The 25,597-nt window shown below is 34.3% G+C and overlaps 1 protein-coding gene across 4 annotated transcripts in view; it reads right to left on the bottom strand.

Moving 5' to 3' along the window:
* GKAP1 (G kinase anchoring protein 1) overlaps positions 1 to 25,597 on the bottom strand; it is a 67,829-nt gene that overhangs the window by 24,641 nt on the left and 17,591 nt on the right. For all 4 annotated transcript variants that reach the window (XM_057724830.1, XM_057724828.1, XM_057724829.1 and 1 more), the window contains exons 5-7: positions 22,608 to 22,685; positions 19,246 to 19,369; positions 16,477 to 16,499 (exon numbers count right to left, since the gene is read on the bottom strand). In XM_057724830.1, coding sequence (XP_057580813.1) covers positions 16,477 to 16,499; positions 19,246 to 19,369; positions 22,608 to 22,685 — 225 coding nt within the window. The remainder of the gene's footprint in view (positions 1 to 16,476; positions 16,500 to 19,245; positions 19,370 to 22,607; positions 22,686 to 25,597) is intronic.

Below are 25,597 nucleotides of genomic sequence, written 5' to 3'. Positions count from 1 at the left end.
AACTACTGAAGCCCACACACCTAGAGCCCGTGCTCCATAACAAGAGAAGCCATGGCACTGAGGAGTCCGTGCACCACAATGAAGAGTAGCCCCCACTCACCGCAACTAAAAGAAAGCCCGCACACAGCAAAAAAGACCCAACACAGCCAATAAAATAAATTAATTAAAAAAAAAACAAGAAAGATCTTAAATCAAGAACTTTACAACTTAAGGAACTAGAAAAAGGACAAATTAAATTCAAAGCTAGTAGAAGGAAGGAAATGATACAGATTAGAGAAGAGATAAACAAAGTAGAGAACAGAAAAATAATAGAGAAAAACCAATGAAACCAAAAGTTGTTTCTTCAAAAAGATTTTTAAAAATTGACAAATCTTCAGCTAGATGAGTTAAGAAAAAAAGAAAGACTTGAATTACTAAAATCAGAAATGAAAATGGGGACATTACTGATTCTACTTAAGTGAGGATTGTAAGAGTGTATTATAAACAGGTATATGCCAAATAAATTGGATAACCTAGATGAAATGGACAAACTCCTAGACACACAAAACCCACCAAGACTAAATCACAAATAACAGAAAATCTGAATAGTAAGGAGATTGAATCAGTAATTAAAAACTTCCCAATAAAGAAAAGCCCTGGACCTGATGATGTCACTGGTGAATTCCACAAACATTTAAAGAAGAACTAAAATCAATCCTTCTCAAATTTTTCCAACAAACTGAAGAGGAGAAAACACTTCCTAACTCACTCTATAAGGCCAGCATAACCCTGATATCCCAGCTAGACAAGGACACTACAAGAAAACTGCAGACTAATATCCCTTATGAACATCAATGCAAAAATCCGCAACAAAATACTAGGAAACAGGATTCAGCAGCATATTGAAAAAATTATACACTGTGACCAAGTCAACCCATGGAATGGGAAAAAATATCTTCAAATCATACATATATCTGATAAGGGAGTAATATCCAGAATATATAGAGAACTTCTAAAACTCAGTAACAACAACAACAAAAACCAAACCACCCAATTAAAAAACAGACAAAGAACTTTAACAGTTCTCCAAAGAAGATATGCAAATGGTCAACAGGCACATGAAAAGATGTTCAACATCACTAATCGCTAGGGAAATGCAAATCAAAATTACAATGAGACACTACCTCAGACCCATTAGGATGGGTACTATGAAAAAAAAAAATACAAGTGTTTGCAAGGATGTGGAACCCTTGCATACTGTTGGTGGGAGTGTAAAATGGTTTAGCTGCTGTGTATAACAGTATGGGATACCTCAAAAAATTAAAAATAGAATTATCATGATCCAGAAATTCTAGGTATATTCCCAAAGGAACTGAAAGCAGGATATCAAACAGGTATCTATACACCCACATTCAGCATAATTCAGCAGCATAATTCCCAACAGTTAAACCATGGAAATCCCCTCCCCCCACTCCCCCCAAAAAAACATAGAAGAAACCCATGTGACCAGCAACAGATGAATGAATAAGCAAAATGCAGTATATACATAAAATGGACTATTTGTTTTAAAAACAAAGGAAATTCTGCAATATGCTATAACACATGAAACATTATGCTAAGTGAAATAAGTCAGTCACAATAAGACAAATATTTATGTATGATTCCACTTATATTAGTTACTTACAGTAGTCAAAAGTCATAGAAAGTAGAATGGTGGTTTCCAGGGGTTGGTGGGGGAGGGAAGAATGAGGAGTTATTGTTTAAAAGGTACAGATTTTCAGTTTTACAAGATGAAAAGAGATATGGGGATGAATGGTGCTGATGGCAGCACAATAATGTGAATATACTTAATACCACTGAACTGTACACTTAAAAATGGTTAAAATGGTAAATTTTATGTGTATTTTACTCCAACAAAAAAAAGAAAAAAAATGGATTATAGTCTTTAAAGGAAGAATTAAAACCATAAAACTTCTGGAATAAATCATTGTGGCCTTGGGTTAGGCAGAGTTATTAAATGAACACCAAAAGTGTGACCCATAAAAGAAAAAATTGACAAACTAGACTTCATCAACATTAAAAAAAATTTCGTGTTTCCAAAGACACCATTAAGAAAGTAAGAAGGAAGGATCTGGGAAGATGGTGAAGGAGTAAGACGTGGAGATAACCTTCTTCCCCACAGATACATCAAAACTACATCTACATGTGGAACAACTCCTACAGAACACCTACTGAACACTGGCAGACCTCAGACTTCCAAAAAGGCAAGAAAATCTCCATGTAACTGGGTATGGCAAAAGAAAAAAAAACAAAAAAAAAAGAGACACAAAGGAATCAGGATGGGACCTGAGCCTCAGGGAGGGAGCTGTGAAGGAGGAAAAGTTTCCACACACTAGGAAGCACCCTCACTGGCGAGCATGGGGGTGGGGAGAACTTCAGAGCCTCGGAGAAGAGTGCAGCAGCAGGGGTACAGAGAGCAAAGCAGACAGAATCCCACACAGAGGATCAATACCGACCAGCACCCCACAGCCTGAGATGCTTGCCTGCCCGTCAGGGCAAGTAGGGGCTGGGTGCTGAGGCTCAGGCTTCAAAGGTCAGACCCCAGGGAGAGGACTGGGATTGGCTGCATTAAGACAGCCTAAGGGGGTTAGTGCACCACAGCTGAGGGAGTCTGGGAAGAAGCCTGGGCCTGCCAGAGAGGCAAGGGACCATTGGGGGGTGCATGAGGAGAGGGGTGGGCCCGCCACAGGAGCTCCTTTCTCCATGCGCTCAAAGATAGCAGGGTACTGCCTACATGAGCTCCAGGGGTGGGCATGAGCTGTGGCTGCTATCTCAGACCCCAGAGGTGGCATGACAGCTTCCACTGCTGCTGTTGCCACCAAGGATCCTGTGAGCAAGCACAGAAGATATTGTATGTATATACAGTGGAATATTACCTGGCCATAAAAAGGAACAAAATTGGGTCACTTGTAGAGACATGGATGGACCTAAAGACTGTCATACAGAGTGAAGTAAGTCAGAAAGAGAAAAACAAATATTGTATAGTAACACATATATGTGGAATCTAGAAAAATGGTACAGATCAACCGGTTTGTAAGGTAGAAACAGAGACACAGATGCAGAGAACAAATGTATGGACACCAAGGGGGCAAAGGGAGGGTGGGATGAATTGTGAGATTAGGACTGACATATATACACTAATATGTGTAAAATGGATAACTAATGAGAACCTGCTGTATAGCACAGGGAACTCCGCTGCACGGTAGAAACTAACACAACACTGTAAAACAACTATACCCCAATAAATAAATAAATAAATAAAAAATAAAGAAACTCCTGCAGTCATTCCCCATTCCTCCTTTTCCCCAGACTCTGGCAACCATTAATCTACTTTCCGTCTCTGTGGATTTGCCTATTCCAAGCATTTCATAAAATTGGAATCAAAATATGAGACTTTTGCACCTGGCTTCTTCTACTTAGCATAATGTTTTCAAGGTTCATCCACAGAATGTATTAGTACCTCATTCCTTTTTACGTCTGAATAATATTCCATTGTAAAGATATAACACATTTAGTTCATCCATTCATCAGTTAAGGGACATTTGTGTTGTTTCCACCTTTTGGCTATTGAGAATATTATTATATGATCTCCTTTATTTATGGAATCTAAAAAAAGTCAAATTCCTTGAAGCAGAGGACAGAATACTGTTTACCAGAGGCAGGGAGGTGGGGGAAATGAGAAATGTTGGTCAAAGGGTACAAAGTTGCAGTTATGCAGGATAAGTTCTAGGAATCTAATGTACAGCGTGATGATTTTAGTTAATAATACTGTATGGTATACTGGAAATTTGTGAAGAGTAAATTTCAGGTGCTCTCACCACAGGAAAAAAAATGGAAACTATGTGAGGTGATATATATGTTAATTAGTTTGACCCTGGTAATCATTTCACCATATATATCAAAACATCCTTAAGTTGTTGCATACTTTAAATATATAAAATTATTATTAAAAAATGAATACTTTTGGGACTTAAAAAAATAAGAAGGCAAGTCACAGTCTGGGAGAGAATATTTGCAAGTCACATATTTCCAAAATATCCAAAATATCTAAAGGAATTTTGCAAAACAATAATAAAACTATACACTTAAAAATGGGCAGAAGATGTGAAAGACATTTCCCCAAATAAGATATAAGAATATCTGATGAGTAAATGAAAATATGTTCAAAATCATTAGTCATTAGGGAAATGCAAGTTAAAATGAGATAGCCACTCATATAGCCTCTAAAGTGGCTATAATCAAATTGTGAGACAATATCAAGTGTTGACAGGGATGTGGAGAAACTGGAACCCTCATACAATGCCAGTGGGAATGAGAAATAGTACAGCCACTTCAGAGAACAGTTTGACATGACACTTAAATAAAAGTTAAACATAAATTACCATACAATGCACCCATTTCACTCTTAACTATCCACCTAAGAGAAATGAAAACACCTCCACACAAAGACATGTATCAAACAATCACAGCAAATGTCCATCAACTGCGGAATAAATAGCATGTATACAATGGAATGCTATGCAACAATAAAGTAAGATGAATTACTGACATCCTATAACACAGATAAAACTCAAAAGCATTATGCTAAGTGAAAGACACCAGATATGAAAGAGTACATATTATAAGAGTCCATTCACAATAGATTACCAGAAAAGGCAAATCTATAGGGACACAAAGTAGATCACCAGTTGCCAGGGGCTAACAGTGGAGTAGAAACTGACTACAAATGGATATAAGGGAATTTTTGTGGATAACAGAAATGTTCTAAATTTAGACTATAGTTATGGTTGCACAGTTCTTTAAATTTATTATAAATTACTGAATTATATACTTAACAATGGTTGAATTTTATAGAATGTAAATTATAACTCAATAAAACTGTTTTTTTTAAAAGGACAGCCATGATTCCACCATTTTACTTAAAAACTAGAGCTATACCATGTGCCTTCCACAAGAGTAACAAATTTAGTGTTTATCATTTCCATCTTTTACTGTTGTCTTATAGATGCACCAGGAAACAATATATTTTCATTTTGTTCGTTTTACTTTTTATTATGAAATTTTCACCCATATACCCTATACCTAGTTTTAACAACTGTTAAGATCTTCCTTAACAATCTATCACACCCCCTTTTTCGCTTAGGTATTTTATAGTAAGCTATCGACATCATGACATTTCATCTCAAAATTCACATGCAGCTAGCTACAAATAATAAATTTTCTAATTTAACCATAATGTCATCACACCTAACAAAAACATTCCTTGATACCTACTTCATATTTAAATTTCCTCAAATTGTACAAAAATGTCTTTTATTGCTAATCTAATTTGGGTCTAAACATTACACTGGTCATTTCTTAAATCTCCTTTAACCCAGAACATCCCCCCCACCCGCCACACTCCACCTTTCCCTCTCCATAGATACTTTCTTGTTGAAAAGACCAGGCTAGTTGTCCTAAAAATGTCCATCTTCTAGATTTGCTTGATTTGCTCCACTAGGTATAATTTAACTTGTACTTCTAATGCCTATATTTTCTGTAAAATGGAAGTCTGATCTTCAGGCTTGATTTGTATATAGCTCAAACATTTTTGGCAAGAGTAGTTTTGCTTGATTTTATGTTTTATAAAATTGGTTAACACTTTGATATAGTTCTAACACTTTTGCACTTATTCTCTTTTGGGTTCATCCATTTTGTGGCCTAGAGCTAAACATTAATTTTTGCTACTACTTAAACCATTGTGTGATTATACTTAAAATTTATCCATTCTACTGAAGACTAACATTTAGATTTTTCCATGGTTTTTTTTGTTTTTGTTTTTCTGGACTATTACACATTTTTAAACATTCAAGTACACAGTTCCCAGGACACATGGGAAAGTTTCTCTAGGGCATGTATACCTATGTGAGAACTGTTAAGTCTTATCAGTGGTCAGCAAACTATGGCCCAAAAGGGGCCTGCTGTTTTCTGTAAATAAAATTTTATTGGAACACATCCATGCTCATTTATATATTGCCTGTGGCTGCTTCTATACTACAGTGACAGAGTTCAGTAGTTGTGAAAGAGATTTGATACGCCCCAAAGCCTAAAATATTTGCTACCTGTCTCTCTACAGTAGTTTATTGACTCCTGGGTTATAATGTACATCCAAACTTCTAGGAACACCGAACTTATGCAAAATATCTGTACTACTTTATATTCCCACCAATGTAAACTGATCCATAATTCCCTTGATTTATAACCTCTGAATCTTTGTACCTCCAAACTTATTAATTTTTGCCTACCTGTTGAGTAGGGGGGGAAATGGTTATCTCAGTGTGGCCTTAATTTGCTTTTCTCCAACAGTAGCAAAGTTGGACACTTTTTCATGGTTTTTGCTATTAATATTTCCCTGTTTTGTAAAATGCCTGATGTCTCTTACCTAATTTAAAAAATTTTTATCCTATGAGACAGTAAGAAAACAAGACCGCAATCTCTTTTTTAACCATGTGATAGTCTTTATGTATCCAGACACTAATCTTCTATCAGTTCTCTGTTTCGAAAATAGTTTCCCTCAATTTGTGCCTCGTCTTTTAAAATTCTCTTTAGTATTTTTGTGGAAAATAAGTTACTTATTTTGAACAGCATCCAATTTATCAATCTTTCATTTCATAGTGTTTTTGTTATGTTTTTCCCTATACCCAGGTCAGAAACATATTCCCCTATATTTTATAGTTCTAAGGGTGGTATAATTTGTATTTCACATACAAGTATTTACACTATGTGGAACAGATTTTAATGTATGATGGAAGGTAGAGATCCAATTTGATTTTTCTTAATATGACTAACAACTGTCCCTTGCTCTTTCATTATGATGTGATGACCACAATGCAATATTAGCATAGGAATAAATGGACCAGTGGATCAGAATACATGCATACCTCGTTTTATTGTGCTTTGCTTTATTGTGCTTCACAGATACTGCATTTTTGACAAAGTGAAGATTTATAGCAATCCTGTGCTGTCAGATGATGGTTAGCATTTTCTATCAATAAAGCATTTTTTAATTAATGTATGAACATTTTAAAAGACATAATGCTATTGCACACCTAACAGACTACAGTATAGTATAAACATAACTTATACGCACTGGGAAACCAAAAATTCATGCAACTCATTTTACTGCAGTATTTGCTTTATTATGGTGGTCTGGAACTGAACCAGCAGTATCTCCTAGGGTATTCCTGCAGTTTTCAGTGTACAGGTCTTTTATCTCCTTGGTTAAATTTATTCCAAGGTATTATTTATTCCCAATTGCAAATGGGATTGTTTTCTTAATTTTTCTCATAGTTCGTTATTAGTGCATAGAAATGAAAGAGATTTCTGTATATTGGTTTTGTACCCTGCAAAGTTCATCTGTTAGTTCTAATAGCTTTTTGGTGAAGTCTTTATGGTTTTCTATATTACAGTTGATCCTTGAACAATCCAAGTTTGAACTGCATGGGTCCACTTAACATGTGAATTTTTTTCAATAGTAGATACTATAGTACTACACGATCTACTGTTGGCTGAATCTCTGAATGCGGAACTCCAGATACAGAGGAACCTCTCATATGGAGGAACTGCGTATACAGGGCCAACTATAAATTACACATGGATTTTCAACTATGCAGAGGGTTGGCACCCCTGACCCCTGCATTTGTCAAGGGTCAACTGTAATATCATGTCATCTGCAAACAGTGACAGTTTTACTAATTCCTTTTCAATTTGGATGCCTTTTATTTCTTCTTCTTGACTAATTGCTCTGACTAGGACATCCAATACTATGTCGGACCAAACTGTTTATAACAGGTTACCTCTTCCTAAGCAGTGTACTATTCATTATTCTATATCCTCAGCAACACTTCAAATCATCAGGCTCTGATTTTTGCCAACATAGAGGGTAAATAATATTCTCACTGTGGTTTTAATTTATATTTTTCTGATTATGAAAGAGGTTTCTACCCATTCTTCAACTGAGCTCTTCTTTGGAAAAAAACCTTTTCCTACTCTGAAGATCATGCTTTCACTTGTCTAACATGCTTTGATGAAAAGAAGTCCTTGATTCAATGATAAATGTAAATCTAGTGGGTTTTGTGTCTTTCTTACCCTAAAATTATAAACCTATGCTTCCTATATTTGTACCTAAAAGACTTGGAAGATTGCCTTTGACTTTTAGGTCTTTGATTCACTGTGGATGAATTTTCGTGAATGATGTGAAGTAATAATCCAATCCTTTTTTCCATAAATATATTCAGTTGGCCCCCAAATCCCATTTATTATAAAAAGTACATCCTTTTCCCAGTAATATTCCACATCACTCTGTTATAAATCAACGGTACATGCATGGTTGGTCTGTTTCTGGGCCAATTTTGTTCTAATGGTCTATTTGTCTATCACTGCACCAAATCCTTACTGTATTAATTACTAGTTTTACAAAAAAACTTGGGTATCTGATTGGTCAAGTCCTCCTATCTTTTTCTCCCTCATGAGCATTTTGGCTATGTTTGGTCCTTTGCACTTGCACATTAATTTTAGAAGTTATTTCATTTTTAGTTTAAAAACTAAATTGTGATTTTGATTGAGATTACAATGATTTTACATTCTAATATGAGGAAAAGTGACCCCTTTATAAGTCTGCCAACCAATGAACATGGTATGTGCCTCCATTTAAGTCTTTACTATCTTTCAATAAAGTTTTATAACTTTCCCAGTAAGGTGTTACACATCATTTATCAGATTTATTTCTAAGTATTATTATAATTTATTATTGTAAAAAGCATTTTGCTTTTAATCGCACTTTCTGCTGTTAATGGCAGAGAAGAATACAAATAATTATTGAAAATGTTTTCTCATTTAAAGTTTAGTGCAAGGAACTAAGGCTGGCATCATAAAAAACCTTTTGTCAGCCTCCCTGCCAGGAATGCAAAAATAACTTTCCATATTTCACAAACTCCTACCACATGTGTAAAACGGTACAGCCATTTTGGAAAACTCTTCAGCAGTTTCTAACAGTTAAAAGTACACCTACCCCATGACACAGCCATTTCATTCTTAGGTTTTTACCTAAGAGAAATTAAGCACATGTTCATAAAAGAACTTGTACACAATTGCTTGTACACAAGTATTCATAGGAGCATTATTCACAATTACCAAAAAGTGGAAACAACCCAAATGTCCAACTGATGAATACAGAAATAAAAATACAATGGAATGCTATTAACAATAAAAAGGAACTGTAGCATGTCCTGATACATGCTACAACATGGATAAACTTTAAAACCATCATGCTAAGCATAAGAACTCACAAAAGATCACATATAGTATGATTCCACTTAAACAAAATGTCCAGAATAGGCAAATATATAGGAAAAAAACATAGATTAGCGGCTGCCTAGGCTGGGGGGTGGGGGCAGGGCAAAAGGTGAACAGGGAGTGGACTGGTAATGGGCACAAGGTTTCTTTTGGGGATGATGGAAATATTCCAAAATCAGATTATGGTAATGGCTGTACAACTCTGTAAATATACTAAAATCCACTGAATAGTACACTTAAAATGGATAACTTTTATAGTATCTGTAAATTATACCTTAATAAAGCTGTTTTTTAAAATGTCATGGCAACCTTGTTCATAACTGTCAAAATATGAAAACAAACCAAATGTTCAAGAGAATGAATAAACAAACACATTGTGATATATTTACACCACAGAATATAATTTACCAGTGAAAAGGAGAAAAAAACTACTGATACATAACAACATGGATGAATCTTCAAACATTCTGCTGACGGAAAGAGCCAGACCAAAGAATAACATCCTGTATGCTTTATTTTAAATAAAAAGGCAAGAATAATCTATGATGGTAGAAATCACAAAAGTGGTTGCCTGTGGGGGGCAAAGGAGGACATAAGAGAATGACTGGGATAGGGCAGAAAGGAATTTTTTGATGATGTAATGAAAATGTTATCTTGATAGAAATGTAGGTCATATAACTTTATGTATATGTCAAACTTCATCAAATTGCACACACTTAAGACCTGTGCATTCTACTTTGTGTAAATTATACTTCAATTAAAAAACAAACCTAGCTTCCCACTGAGTACCTGTTTCCTATCTGAAGAACACATCATTTATAGAGTATAATGACAAATACAAATGTATTAACAATTCCTTTCATATTTCTAAGGGCTCCAAGGCCCCTCTTAGACCAACAGCCTCCCAGCTTTACAGTTTAAAACAACCCCAAAAACAGTTTTAAGATACCTTAATATACAGTAAATGCAAACCTCAAAATGTTCCATCTGCGTTATTTCTCTTTTGCCACACTTGAGTGCTTTGAGTTTATTCCAAGAGAAAACTGGAATAATGGTTTCTTTATATAAGCATAATATTAAAGATGACAGTATACATAGGATAAGGCTACTTTCTTCTCTCCCTTAGAATAGACCCTGATGGACTCAAGTCGTGAATTTGACTTGAAATAATTATTTGTTAAATTATTACTATGCAATTAGTACTATGCCACATACACATCAGCTACTCTTATGGAACTCACAATTTACGGAGAAAGACAAAAACTACCACATGATATAATAATAAACACAATAATTAAGCACTCTTCTATATATGTCAGGGATGGCAAATACCTGTAAAGCATGCAGCCACTTATTCCTCTTTTATAAATGGCAAACATAATTAACTGATAGTGTGACACTTTTTCTTGCTGAACAAGGATTCAGTCTCAGAATTCTTCTTAATGCAGAGCTCCATGAAGGCCCTAACAATGTCCTTGAACTGGCAGAGGAATTAAAACCCATGTGCCTCTGTTATAGTGTGATAACAGTACACAGGAGAAGCAGACCAAAAAAGGCTAGAGAAAGTTTTAGCAAGAAGGCAGAACATTCATTCATTAACCAACATTCATTTACATTACCTACTATGTGAAAGGAGTTAAGACCACCAAAGAAATTAAAGCTGTAAGATATGGTCCCAGACTTCCAAGAACCCAAATTCTAGTGAAGAAGCAAAACAATGATAAAACAGGGTGTTGAGCGCTATTACGTATACACAGGATGTTTGGGCATCTAAATAAGACCACGATTAGGGAACCCTTCCAGGAAAAAGTGACTCTTTGGCCAAGTTCTGAAGCACACTTAGCCAAAAAAAAAAAAAAGATGGAAGGGGTACTTCCCTCGTGGTGCAGTGGTTAAGAATCACCTGCCAATGAAGGGGACGCGGGTTTGATCTCTGGCCCGGGAAGATCCCACATGCCATGGAGCAATTTAGACCGTGTGCCACAGCTACTGAAGCCCGTGCACCTAGAGCCTGTGCTCCGCAACAAGAGAAGCCACTGCAATGAGAAGCCCGTGCACCACAATGAAGAATAGCCCCTACCTTCCGCAACTAGAGAAAGCCCTCGTGCAGCAACAAAGGCCCAACGTGGCCAATAAATAAATTTATATTAAAAAAAAAAAAGATGGAAGGGGTGTGACACCACCAAGATGGTGACATAGATTGTTCCTGATTTCACTCCCCCTCACAAGAACTAACAACTATCCATGAACAAGACATCACTGAGAAAGATGGAGGGAAGAATACATGGGAGGCAAGGCAGTATGAAAAAATACAGCATGTTCAGAAAAACTCTAAATACTCTTGCACGGCTTGACACAGTTGAGAAGGATTTTAAAACACTGTAAGGGAATGACAATAGCTGGGATACTACTGATTTCATAAACTCTACCATTCAATTATTACTATATGCATGTATTCCTGAAGTAAAAATTTAAATTTACTGAAGAACAAGCTCCAAAGAAATAATGGATCAAGGAAATAATCATCAATAGCTACTAAAAGCATCACATGAAAGTCTGATGGGAAACTTTATATTGGCTCACAAACCTGAACCCACTGATCAATTTTTAAAATAAACTTTTAATTGTACAATAGTCTTAGATTTACAGAAAAGTTGCAGATAGTACAGAGTTTCCATATCTCTCACTCAATTTCCGCTGTTGATAACTTCTTACATTATTATGGTACATTTGTTACAACTAAGGAAACAACGTTGGTATACTACTATAATTAGACTCCACACTTCATCTGGATTTCCCTAGAATTAGTTTTTCCCAATGTCCTTATTCTGTTCCAAGATCCCATCCAGGATATATTACATTTAGTTATCCTAACTCCTTAGCCTTCTCTGATTCATGACATTTTCTCAGACTTTGTTTTTGATGACCCTGATATTTTCAAGTCATACTGGTATACTGGTCAGGTATTTTGCAGAATGTCCCTTGATATGAGCTTGATATTTTTCTCATGATTAGATGTGTTTTTAGGGGGGAAACCACAGAAAAATAGGCCATTCTCATCACACATATCAAGAGTACCTGCTATAAACATGATTTATCACTAATAATATAACACTGATCACCTGGTCAAGGCTGTGTTTGCCAGGTTTCTCCAGTGTAGTTATTTTCCCTCCCTTTCCATACTCTATCTTTGGAAGCAAGTTACTAAATTCAGCCTACACTCAAGGGAAGTGGAGGGATGTAGCTCCCTCTCCCGAGGGGGAATAGCTACCTAAGTTACCGCAAATTTTCTGTATGGGAGATTTGTGTTGTCTCCCACTTATTTATTCAACTAATATACTATATTAGTATCAACTCGGGGATTTTATTTTGTTTCTCAAACTGTCCCAGCTCTGGCCATTGGAAGGTATTCCAGGTTGGTTCCTATGTCCCTCTGATATGCCCCAAGTTCCTATTCTTTTGTTTTTTGAGCACTTCCTTATTTTCTGGCACTACAAGATTCTCCAGGCTTAGCTTATATATGCCTTGTTGCAGCCGTAGAAGCAGAGCCATGTCTCCAAGGAATCCTGGTTCCTTTATTGGAGAATGATAGAATCACTGATCAATTTTAACACCATAACAATAACTAGACATTCTATGCCCCCTGATGCTAATATGATAGGAAGTCTGATGCACCACCCAGCAAATACTTTTGCTTCCCTCTTCTCCTAAAAGAACAAAACAAAACACAACAAAACCTGAACTTGACTTTATCAAGCCTCAAGAGCTAATTAACAGTTTACAGGAAATCCTGTAAAGATGTATCCCTGAGGTCCTCCAGTAACCATGTGATCTGCCATGAGGTGAGGCCATAAATGTCAACTGAGACTTGGGAGAAAAATGAAGAGTCCTAAGGCTATATAAAATCCATGGCTCCAATAACTATGAGGCCAGTTCTTTCCCTATTCTTCCTTCTGTTACTTATAACCAAGAGAGCTAATAAATATAATAAATATAAATAAGGAAGAAAAATTGATTCAGGACATTTAGAGGGGTAGGACATAGGTTGAATTACTTAGGTAAAGTCAGATTTTAGGCGAGATTTTTTTAAAGCTAGGGAGAATTTGTTTTTAAAATTTAATGATCTATTATTGCTATTCTCCTGTGTTTTCGTAGTATTAACTATAGCGTTCATTTTTTAGCATCTAATATTTATTTCAATCACACATTGACCATTTATCATACTTTTAGAAATCAACAGATCTTACTTTTAAATATAATTAGGGCCTAAAATGAATAAATTATTTATACAAGTTCATATATCTAAAGTAGACATGCTGAAAGCATAGTGCAATAAAAAGGAAACAGTCTGTGGAGCCAGACAGGACTGGGTTTGTTCCCTGGTTCTTTCTCTCACCCAGTGCTTTTTCTTTTTAATATAAAATTTTAATAGGTAGTACATAGACATGATAGAAAATTCAGCAGTTTATATTGTGAAAAGCAAGCCTTTCTCCTATCCCTGTCCCAGTAATCCCTTCTTCCCCACCCTTTGGCAACCACTGTTACAACTTCTTGTGTTCTCTTCTAGAGATAGTCTATTTAGGCTTATTGAAGACTTGACCTTTTAGATGTCAAGACATATGATGATCACTAAAATTTTCAAAGTTATTCAATGGCATTAGAAGGACTGGAGTTGGGAAGGCCTGATAAAAGTGGGACTAAAGAGAAAGGAGTAGCTACGTGATACTCTACCCAGAAGCACTGGCATTTAAAAAGGCAACAAGTTAAAATTAAAAACAAAACAACTTTAAGGATCAAATAATGTTCCTTAAAGACATGATTAGTTGAGGTTTTTAAGAGGTATATACAAGCACCTATTCTATTATTCACTCTCCTTGACCAGAACTCTCTTGGGATCTTCTCAACTATTGCAGCAAATTATGGGGAGGGTACTGATTTAACCATGTAGCATCTCCTAGACATTTAACAAAGAAAATTTAATTGTTTCCACCTTCTACTCCTACAAGTGTCATTTTTATTCCAACTGTCTTAGGGTGAGAAAGATTACAAAGAATTGTGACTGAAAAGAAAACACTGAGATTAATACCTCATAACCAACATGAATGGAGAAAGAAATGGGAGAATGATGAAATTAACCTGAGAACAAGTACAAGTACTCATCCTCACCTAGCAATAAAGTAAAAAAATCTCTTTTGAATTTTATCCAGTAAATTCCAGACTTAAAAGGGGATGGCTAAAATACGATGCATATTGTTCTTGACAGAGGTTAGGAATTTTAGAGTAGCCATGGAAAAAAATCTCTTGGCATAAGTAACATATTAAAGATGGAAAGAATTAAGTCAATTACTGAGCACACAAGGTAACAAAAATTAGCATATTTTCAGGAGTAGAAAACATATTTCATTTTAGAGTTGAAATCAGAATTTTCTTCAGACTTATTTTTTTAACTCTCTGGAAAAAAGTTTTTCTAAATTCATAGAGCAATGGCATAATCATTGCACATTTAAATATCCAAGTCCCTAGAAAATGAGTAATACCTCTAACAGAAATTGAACATAACTTTGGTATATTTTTAACAAGTGTCATAGGATAATGTGAATTACATATTCTTTTGACTAATTTTTTAAAACAGTTATGTAGGAAATCTATTATAATTAGAATGCACTTACAAATGTTTAAAATGTCTTAATCATCAGGATTACTCAAAGTGAATTTTGTTACATATCAAATTATTTAATAATAGAAGACAAATAGCACACAGCTCTAAAACTATAATGAGAGACAAAACATGTTATGTCACATACCTATGCTTGTTTAAATACAACTTGGGTTAAATATATTAAATAGATGACAGCCTATCAGTTTGCTTTTTTTTTTCTTTCAAATCAGTGAAGAAGAAAAAGCAAGCACGAATAGTTTATAAAAATTATTTTTCCCTCCACTAACAGTTGCTGGTAGTATCTTAAGAACAGGGTATACCATTTGTATCTACTTTCTCATTTGCATAAAACTAGCCACCAAATAAATCAATGGGTAAAAAAAATTGAAATCAGTCCTAAAGTACATGTTTTCCACTTCCAAACATATAATTAATACTCAGTCTATATTTGTGGTCATTTAAATTTTAATCTAAATACAGTGACAGTGGTTTGTAAATAATTTTAAAAGAATTTCTATCATCTGTCTTAAATCAATTTTGTGCTTGTGCACACAGTTGAGGACTATATTATTAATACAGTCAGAGTTATTTAGATGTGATTTTCTTAGAGATGGATTTCATTTCCCTGACCTGTTAAGAAAACACCTAAAACAACAACAAAAACTGGTCAAAACCATGTATGTATTCTAAAGTGAAATCAAAGAACATCTGACCATTTTAAAAAAAAAAGTGAAATCAAAGAACATCTGACCATTTAAAAAAAAAACAATTAATGGAATTACTAACAAGAATACATACGTAACAGAAGAATAATGAAACCTTCAAATTATTACCTAAAGAAGTCAAAAGAACTCTAACATTTCATTAGTACCTTCCTCAAGATTAGAAGATATTTTATAGTAGTATCTTCCAATTCTAAAAGGTTTACAGAGGCTGGATTAGAGTCTTAAAAGAAAAAAAGTAACCAGTAACACTAGAAAATTATGTGTAGGCTACACTACCCCTAATGGTGAATGGTAAGAGAAGCACATGATCAGGATGATCTTATCCACAGGTATAAACTATAAAATCACAGCTTACCGCACAATTTCCATAATTCCAAAATATCCTGAGTCATGGTTTCAGGATTTTTTTTTAATAAAGATTGAAGTATTACACCACTTTTCCCTAAAATTTTAAGGTGATATGTGGTAACCTTTAGACACACAATAATTAGGATGCTAAGGTCAAATGATATTATACTTCATGCAAATAGTATTTTTACTCTACTGTAATTACTTTATATCCTTTTAATTGCAAGAAACATGATTGAGACCATTCATGACAAATTTATGGGTTACCCTTTAAATGACTATGTCTCAAAAGAGACTTATTGCTAAACACTAAAGTATTATTCTTAAAACCATCAAGTGTTTTCTAGAATAAAGAGTTATAATAACACTTACCTCTGTCTTTTTACTAATGTGATCTGTAAATGAAAAATAAAATGGTGAGACTTCACTAAAGGACATTAACATAGAAAAATATTTCAATATGTAAAAAATATTTAAACAGAGTTACTGAAAAGAATTTCAAAATTATAGTAAGAGTTACAGAAGCCATTTGGGGGTTGTCTGGGACTCATATCAGAATTTACTTTCTAGGGATAAAATGCTAAAATTTACCATATAATTACTAATTTGCTCAGCTGAAGGACTTATATCCCAGTAAATGCCACCCATACCAAGGGGTATTATTAAATTTAAAAATATTTGAATCCCATATATTTTAGATTTGTGGTTTCACATAATTTTGGAGGACAGAACTTGGGGGGGTAAATATGTCAAAAATCAAATCACAGGGCACTGTTACTGTAAAATTTGTACAGATCACTGCCTTTGTGGAATAAAATATAAGGTAGAATAGTAATCTGTGTCCCTTAAAACTATTAGCTAGTTTTTTTAATTTTAAAAATACATATTATAGTGACTTAATAATACTATGAAAAAATCCTAGAAATTAATGTATATTTATAAATGAATAAAAAAAGCTGGCATAACTACATCTAAATTAAACAAATCATTGTCTTGGTAACAACACAGTACTGCTGGGAAGTGATGACAAGGAAGACAGGGAATCACAGAGATATAAGGTTGAACTAAAGTACAAATAGGCAGCAAGTATTCTCAAACTGGAGATGATCAGGGTATCTAACATTTAACAATGCTTCTCGTGCACAGCAGAAATTTTCCACTCTCAAGGACTAAAAATAATTTAATAGCATAGCTTCTTATAAGAAATCTATCTGAGAATCTAACAGCTAGTCTAGTTCTCTAAAGCATCCATAGATCAGAAGAGAGCCCAAAAACCCAGTAAACCTCAAAATCACAAGTTTCAGGTCAAACTACCAAATCCTGGTGGGCTACCCACTCATTCTTCTAGCATGTTCTATTCAGTATACAATGTGATGCCAAAAACCCAAGGAAGAACTATGACTGTGTTAATCATGTTTTGAAACAGTTGCACAGCTCCCCTTTAACAGTCTCATACTAATGTCTTTTTCAACACATCTGATAAATTTACATAGTACTTAAACATATGAAAAATAAGAAGTTTTAAAAAGCATTCATGTCTCTGCCTAGTTTTTAATGACATAATTCTTATACAAAATCTTTCTTACTAAAATTGGAAACTTAACACATATCTGTTCTTTTAACCCCAAAACAAAGCAACTTAATCAAAGGGGCAGGCTATAGGAAAAACTTTCCTCATCCTTAAATGAAAGCAATAAAATCCTCTAAATTTATTCCTAACTTCACAGATAGGCTTGTTTCTGAAAACAGTAAAGTATTTTGGGTTTCTGGTTTGTTTTTTTGTTTTTTGCTATGGTCCTATTAATCCTCATGGTACAAATGCCCAATATATTAAGGTTAAATTCATGAGTCAAATTGACTTCTTGGTCAATGAACAAAGAGCTGTTCATTTGGTCAGCAACTATTCTTTTTTTTTCTTTTGTTTTTTTTTTTTTAAATATAGTTCCCTGTGCTATACAGTAGGACCTTGTTATTTATCCTGTCAGCAACTATTCTGACTGGTATAATAAGCACAGCACTCTTCATTAAAACTTTCTGTGATGACAGTAACATTCTATACCTGTGCTATCTATTTTTTAAATTTTTTATTTATTTTTGGCTGTTTTGGGTCTTTGTTGCTGCATGCAGGCCTTCTCCAGCTGTGGCGAGCGGGGGCCACTCCTCGCCGCAGTACGAGGGCCCTTCATTGCGGCAGCCTCCGCTATTGCAGAGCACGGGCTTCAGGCACACAGGCTTCAGTAGTTGTGGCACGTGGGCTCAGTAGTTGTGGCCCATGGGCTTAGCTGCTCCACAGTACGTAGGATCCTCCCGGACCAGGGCCTGAACCTGTGTCCCCTGCATTGGCAGGAGGACTCTCAACCACTGTGCCACCAGGGAAGTCCCTGTGCTGTCTAATATTGAAGCTACTAGTTACATTTGGCTATTGAACATCAAATGTAGCTAAGGCAACTGAGGAATTTTAAATTTTAGTTCATTTTAACTTATCTTTAAATTGCCACACATGAATAGTAGTTACCATATTATACAGCACAGACAGAGTTTTCACCATTTCCCAATTCAAAAATAATATGCTTTGTGGTCTGTCTTCAAAAGTTCTGTGGATGGTATAACTTCCTTCTGTCTTCTCTGTTCAACAAAACCAATACAAATGATATTATAAAAAGATTTCTGGTAATAAGCCTCATTCTAAAAATTTGTATTTTAATTTTCTAAGATATTGTTCCAGATAACTTGAAGAAGTTAACCAGTAATGGATGAAATCTGAAAATACTATTCCTGGTCTAGTGTAAGCCAAATCATTTTATGTATATGGACAATATGTTTCAAGATGACTCAAAAACTACAAATATCAATTTTTATTTTCAGCAAGTTTTAGAAAAAGGACAAAATACAAAAAGATAAATTCTTATTGAAATTTTATGAGGTTTTAATGACTGATTTTAAATTACTTTAACCCCCAAACAGTTTATTTCCAAGTAGGTTTACATTTTTTACATTCTAAGTAATATATTATTATTTTTTAAGTAATATATTATTAAAGCAATCTTTACTTATTTTAAAAATTAGAAAGATACTTAAAACATAAGTATACAAGGACTTAGAATAGCTTCTCTAGCGTAACGGATTTCCTACATATATTACCTTCAGATTGAAACTCTTTTAGTGATATTGTGAGAGGTCTGTCTTTTCCCTGATGAGTCTTTCTTTTGTCTTTTTTATTCATAACTTTTGACTGAGTTGATGCATTTTCAGCATTTTCATATTCCTAAAAAAAAATTACCAACAATAATTAAGCTTGGTTTACACTAGTAAAATCAACTAACCAATAGGCAATATGTTTCTTAAAGTTTTATTTTTTAAAGAGGCAAATAAAAAAATCAAAACGTAGGTTAGCCAAATTGTAAAAAAAAGACACCTGTTTATTTACACACTCAATCTCTTGCCTCTTAAACAGTGAAATAAAAATAAAAGGCTATACCCTAGTCTATGATTCCTAGTTGCTACCCTCTTCTTCTTCATTTCAGGACCAAACTTAACACAATAACCTACAGTCAATTTCCTCTCTCAGCCACAGTGAAATCTGGCTTCTGCTAGTCTCTGACACCAAAGTCACCCTCCTCTTCAATGCCAAATCCAAAGACAATATTTTTTCAAGCACCTCTTGGTTTACTCAATACACTTCTGACTATTCTTAAGTCTCCCTCACTGGTTTCTCTTTTCCCAACTATATTCTTAAAAATGCAGCTGCTGTTCACCATTATTTCATTCTTAACCTATTCTTCTTATGCTTTTATACCTGTTGTTCCTCAAACTCAAAATTTAAAGTTCTACCTGATGACCTGTATGTGTATGGACTACTCAAACAGAATGTTCAATAAACAACTGCAAACTAAATACGTTTACCCTGCCTTCCCTACTCGATCTTCTAGTAAGTACCTTGTTTAATGTCACCATCATCTACACAACTGTCTAGGCTAGAAACCTCAGTCATCCTTGCCTGCTCTTCCTATACACTTCATAAGCAATTTATCACTAGGTCTTGTTGAGTTTATCTCCTAAAGATCTCTTAAATCTATTCTCTTTTTATTCATACCGTCTGTCACTTCCCCTGTCTTCTCTAGCTTGACACTGCAATGCTCACTGATTTTAGCCCCTCCATTCATCTTCTACACTGTTACAGCATACATTTCTAAAATGAAAACCTGAAATCAATCTAAATGTTAAAAATGTTCAATAGCTCTCTGCCAACAAATGTATAAAACTCATTCTCCTTAACCTGCACATGAGGTTTTTTAAATATTCTATTCTGGTGGCAGTATCTCCAGCAACTCTAGGTCCATAAATTATAGTTTTTCAAAATGCTACTTTCACATGTACGTATCTTGTATACTTGCCACTCCTTCCCGAGAATGCCTACTTCCTCTTGCCTACTGCTGTTATTTCTAATACATTGAATAAGACTCCTCTTTAAGAATCCTTTCCTAAGATATCCTCCCCTCTGCGACAACCATAATAGACCTTGAGCACATTATGCTAAGCAAGATCAGTTAGAGAAAGGCAAGTACCTTATGATATCACTTATATGTGGAATCTTAAAAAAAAAAAAAGTCGATCCTATTAAAAACACAGAGTAAAATGGTGGTTACCAGGAGATGGGGATAGGGGGATAAGACTGATGGTGTTTAAGTATACAAACTTATAATGAGTAATAAATAAACCATAGAGATCCAATGCACAGTATAATGAATATACTCAATAATACAATACTATGCTATAAGATGATAAATATTGCTTCACTGGCAGTCATATTACAATATATAAATGTAACAAAGTAACACACTGTACACCTTAAATTTACAAATTTTAACATTTCAAATTTATTTAAAAAAAAAAAAAGAAGAAGAATCCTTTCCTAAAACCCACCCCCATCAAAGGCACAAAAAACTCTTCTATCTTCTTGAATTCCCACTGCACTGAAAACATAAAATCTCTTAATACTATATACTACAATTATATATGTGTCTCCCTCCACTAAACTCAATAACTTGGACCATGTCTTTATCTTTGTACTGTATGCCTAGCAAATTTTGGCTATTCAAAAAAATATCAGGTGAATGAGTGACAGGAGAGAAAGTGCCATCCCACACTTTAGCTATTATAAAAATCCCTAGGCTAAAATAATCATAGTTATTTTACTGGAATATTAACTCAATGGCTACTTCAATGTAATCACATCAAACCAGCCATCGCATACAAAAGAGTTTCTCCATTCTCTGAGAGTCATTACAGTCTGATAAAACCTATACTTTTAGGTACCAGGCCTACGAAAAAACTGGCTGGGAACATATTTTATCAACACCATCTACTCTACTCTTTCTCTACAGGTACAGCTAATCCTTTTAGCTTTAGAATCTACACATACACCTAAAAACAACAAATCATCTTTGTATGATAATATTCTCTTTGATAAATTTTATCTTTGAACTGAGCAAGTCAGGAGGATTTTTCCATTGTAATCTGAAAGTCCATTTAAATGATTAAATCATAGTAAATTACCAGCTTTGTGTCTAAAGGGACAAGTAACAACAAGGATTACAGTTATTCTTTATTATTCTGGATAACAGGAATAGGGCACGGAAAATGAAACTAACATAGATAGTGTACCAAGTCCAGTCTAACAACAACTTTCATCCTCTTCCCTTGAGCTATAAATAGCAAAATCATCTACCGTAAATGTTAATTCCTCTCCTCCCTTATCTTTTTTTTCTTCTCCCTTAATCTTGAGTGAAGGATCTAGCATACGATGACATAGTATAAAGGCCCCTAAGCATGACCAAAGGCCATTTATGATCAACCACTGAGCAATAAATAACAAGCTGAATAAATTTTGTAGACCAAAAAAATTTCCCAATATGTGTAAAGGACTAAAATGTCAAATAACATGGAGATGAAATAAATGCTCAATTTAAGTGCAGAAAACGGAAACAAACACTTTTTGCTTAAATCTTATAAGCTGCAGAATGCATTTCAACATACAGCCCAATATCAAAGCTTAAGTGCTGAATTCACAAGGCCAAATTTTCAGAAATGTCCTCCCATTTACTTTAGTTGATTGTAGTGCCTCTCTAGCAGAGGGTCTCAATGGATATCCCTGTACTTATAGTTACTTAAATTTTAAAAATTTAACTACTTTCAAAGTTGATTTACAATAAGTTAAAATAAATCATCTGCTATTAACCTCATTTCTTCTCTCCCCTTCATCTTGGTTAGAGATATTTCTTAACTAAACCTTCCAAATCACCAGACAAAGCTTAGTCCTCATGTTTCTGTTCTCTCTCAAAACCTGAGGAGAAATCTCATAAAAACTTTGTTAACACTCTGTTACAAGGATGAATTCTTAGGACAAACTTTAAAGGAGAGCTTTTACACAAAATTCAGGAAGGGTGGTTCTAACTTTTGACCACTTAAACCTAAAATATCTAAATCAATGAATGTGTAAATACCTTTTTATGTTCTTCATATTCTAATTTACTTAGCAACAATGCCTTCTCAAGATCTGCTTCAAACATTTCCGATGTCAGCTGAAAGTAAAGAAAGTTTCGCAATAAACAGATGATAGCATTATATGACACCAGCAAAATAACCATGACAACATATATAGGATAAGAAAACAAAATACTTAAAAAACAGTCTGGGTTCTCCAACGTTATCTATCCATCCCAAAGTAGAGAACTCTGTTTTATAGAAGATACCAAAGCAAAAACTTAGAATTTTGATATTTTTATTTCCTGTCAATTATCTGTTATAGAATACATAATCTTTTTACTCTAAAAAAAAAAAACTTACAAAGAAATTGACACCACAATAGATGTCAAAGATGGTATCTAGTTTTGGACACAGAAAATATAAGTGAGTATTATTCAAAAATATAATACTGAACACTCAATAAGCATTATAAAACATATCATTTCCTTAATATAGACTAATTCACAAGTATAGAAACTTTAAGTAAGATGACCAATTGTCCTGGTATACGCCTGATGTTACAGAAATATTGTAGTGCAGCTTTTCACTATCTTTTTATTCCTTTTGTATGACTTCCCTACCTTTAAAGTTATCTAATACTATAATAAAATGATTCTTTGTGATCTATGTCTTTTGCTTCCTCCTTCTCACCACTCAATCTCACCTTAACTTCTTACAGTCTAGCTTCCACCACCTTCCAATCAAATTTCTCTCCAAGAAATTACTTTTTCTAATTGCCAAACAGAATTGGTACAGTAGCCGGATGGGACTCTGAGTTGTCTATCTTTGGGGATAAGGCATGTCTGCAGTTGAATAGGACAGTTGCCACATGACAGGAGTAAACATCCTGGATTTGTTTACATGTATGTGTCAACCTATGCATACTGTATAATAAAAGCATAAATTTAGTGGACAACACTTGTTTTTTCTGTCCATAATCCCTTTATTCCTTTGAATAACTACAATTCAATCCAGTGTCCTAGGAGTCTAGCAAGACAGCCAATCACCCAATTCTGTATGCCACCCACTACCATACCCACACAAATATCCCAGCTGCCACCACCACCAACAACAGGATGGGAGCGAAGGACCGAACTCTTTTTTGTTCTAGGAATTAAATTTTGAGAACAAAGTAAGTGGGGCTCAATCAGCTGATGATAGCCTCCAAAAGTGAGTATACTAGTTCTACTAGTTCATGCCTCTGAGCAACCCAGAATTCCTTAGTTTCCATCTTTCCCAAGGTCTCACTGTTTAGTTTTTAATTCAAATCTGTGAATCACTCAGTATCCTTTTGTCAAATTATTTTTTGCCAAAGTTATTCAGAATTGTTTCTGTTGTTTAACGATTTTTTAAAAATCTAAACTAAAACAGAAACCAATTCCAAAAAGGATCCATCTGTTTCAACAGAATACCTTAAAAATTAGAAAAATGTTAACACTGGACACCATGAACTAATAATAAACCTTTTATTTCTAATCAAAGCATTTCATCCAATCTATACTAAGACAACAAAAAGAGGGGGAAAATTAGGTTTATCACAGAAAAAAATTAATCTAACTCAGAGAAAAATACAATTAGAATTAAAATGGTAAATAAGGGCATATAGCATTAGAAATTCTGGTTAAACCCCAAGTAAACTGTACATACTTTTTCTATGCAATAACTGAAAAGAAATGAAGAATTAATTCAGTCCAAATTAGTAATAATCAGGAAAAAGTAACCTTTTTTAAAAGGTTAACCTTTTAAATACTTTATTATATAAATGTATATTAAAAAACAACATACGGTTAAAAGGTAAAAAGGAATTGGATTCATGTTAGTGTTTCACAAAAAAGGAAGTTTACATCAATTTCTCCACCTAAACCCAAAGCAAACTGACTACAAAATATTTCAATATAATTAGAGCATAGCAGTCATCCCAACATAGAAGTAACAAAACTACTTAAGTTTATTCTTAGCAAAGCTGGTTCAATTTACCACTAAGCTTTTAATCCATATTAATGGCATTTAACATTTACAGAAAAGGCATTTAAGATTATTTCCAATACATTACAAATTATGACTGGTATTTCAAAAATAAATTAGTGGGCAGGAGAACAGGTGATGAAGTTGGGAGTCTTGCAAGATGTCATTTTTTTCACACTACTTCACGTAACTTAAATATTAAAGTAGCTGATTCTAAGAACATGATAAAAACTTAATGAAATGGAACTTTTAAAAGTGAAAAATACAGCTTTCCCCAGCACTTGATTCTAAATATAGCAGTTTAGAGCTTCCATTTACCTTTTAATTGGTAACAAAAAGTAGTATACAAGGAAATACAATTAGCCAAAAATGATTTAAATTTCAGTTTAACTCTGTGAAAACTAGAAAAAACTTCCCAAAATGCCACTGTATGATCAATCAGCCTATAAGGATTCATAGAGAAGCTTCTATGTGCTTTGCCTGTAGGCCTTTAAACAAGCAACATAAATTTGGCTTTTGCCCTCAAAGAATTTCTACTCCAGTTGAGAATAAAATACTAACACACAACATTACAGAAAACAGACTAAGATATTAAAAGTGCTACAAAAGTTGAGGAAAAAAGGTAAACAAGAAATAGAATTCAAAGATGCATACAGATAAAGAAACTAATTTAAGTTGGTCCTTAAAGGATAGAGATAATTTGGATAGGTAGAAAAAGGAATGAAAGACTTTTAGGAGGAAAGAGTCACATGAACAAAAGTATGGTATTAAGAATAAATATATACGGGATACATGATAAAAGATGAATTCTGCACAACACAAGAGAGATGTGGAAAAAACACAGGCTTTGGGAGATCACACAGGTGGATAATTTAAATTTCTATTCCACCTCTGCTAGCTGTGACCTGGGGCAAGTTATGTAATTTCCGTGAATCTCACTTTCTTCATACCTAAAAATGAAACAGAAATATCAACCTTGCAGGGTAGTTTTGAAAATTTAAAG

The sequence above is a fragment of the Hippopotamus amphibius genome, chromosome 2 (genome assembly GCF_030028045.1).
Source record: "Hippopotamus amphibius kiboko isolate mHipAmp2 chromosome 2, mHipAmp2.hap2, whole genome shotgun sequence".
Taxonomy (NCBI): Eukaryota; Metazoa; Chordata; class Mammalia; order Artiodactyla; family Hippopotamidae; genus Hippopotamus; species Hippopotamus amphibius.
The sequence above is the reverse complement of the archived record's forward strand: the minus strand, read 5'-3'. Positions and strand labels throughout refer to the sequence as shown.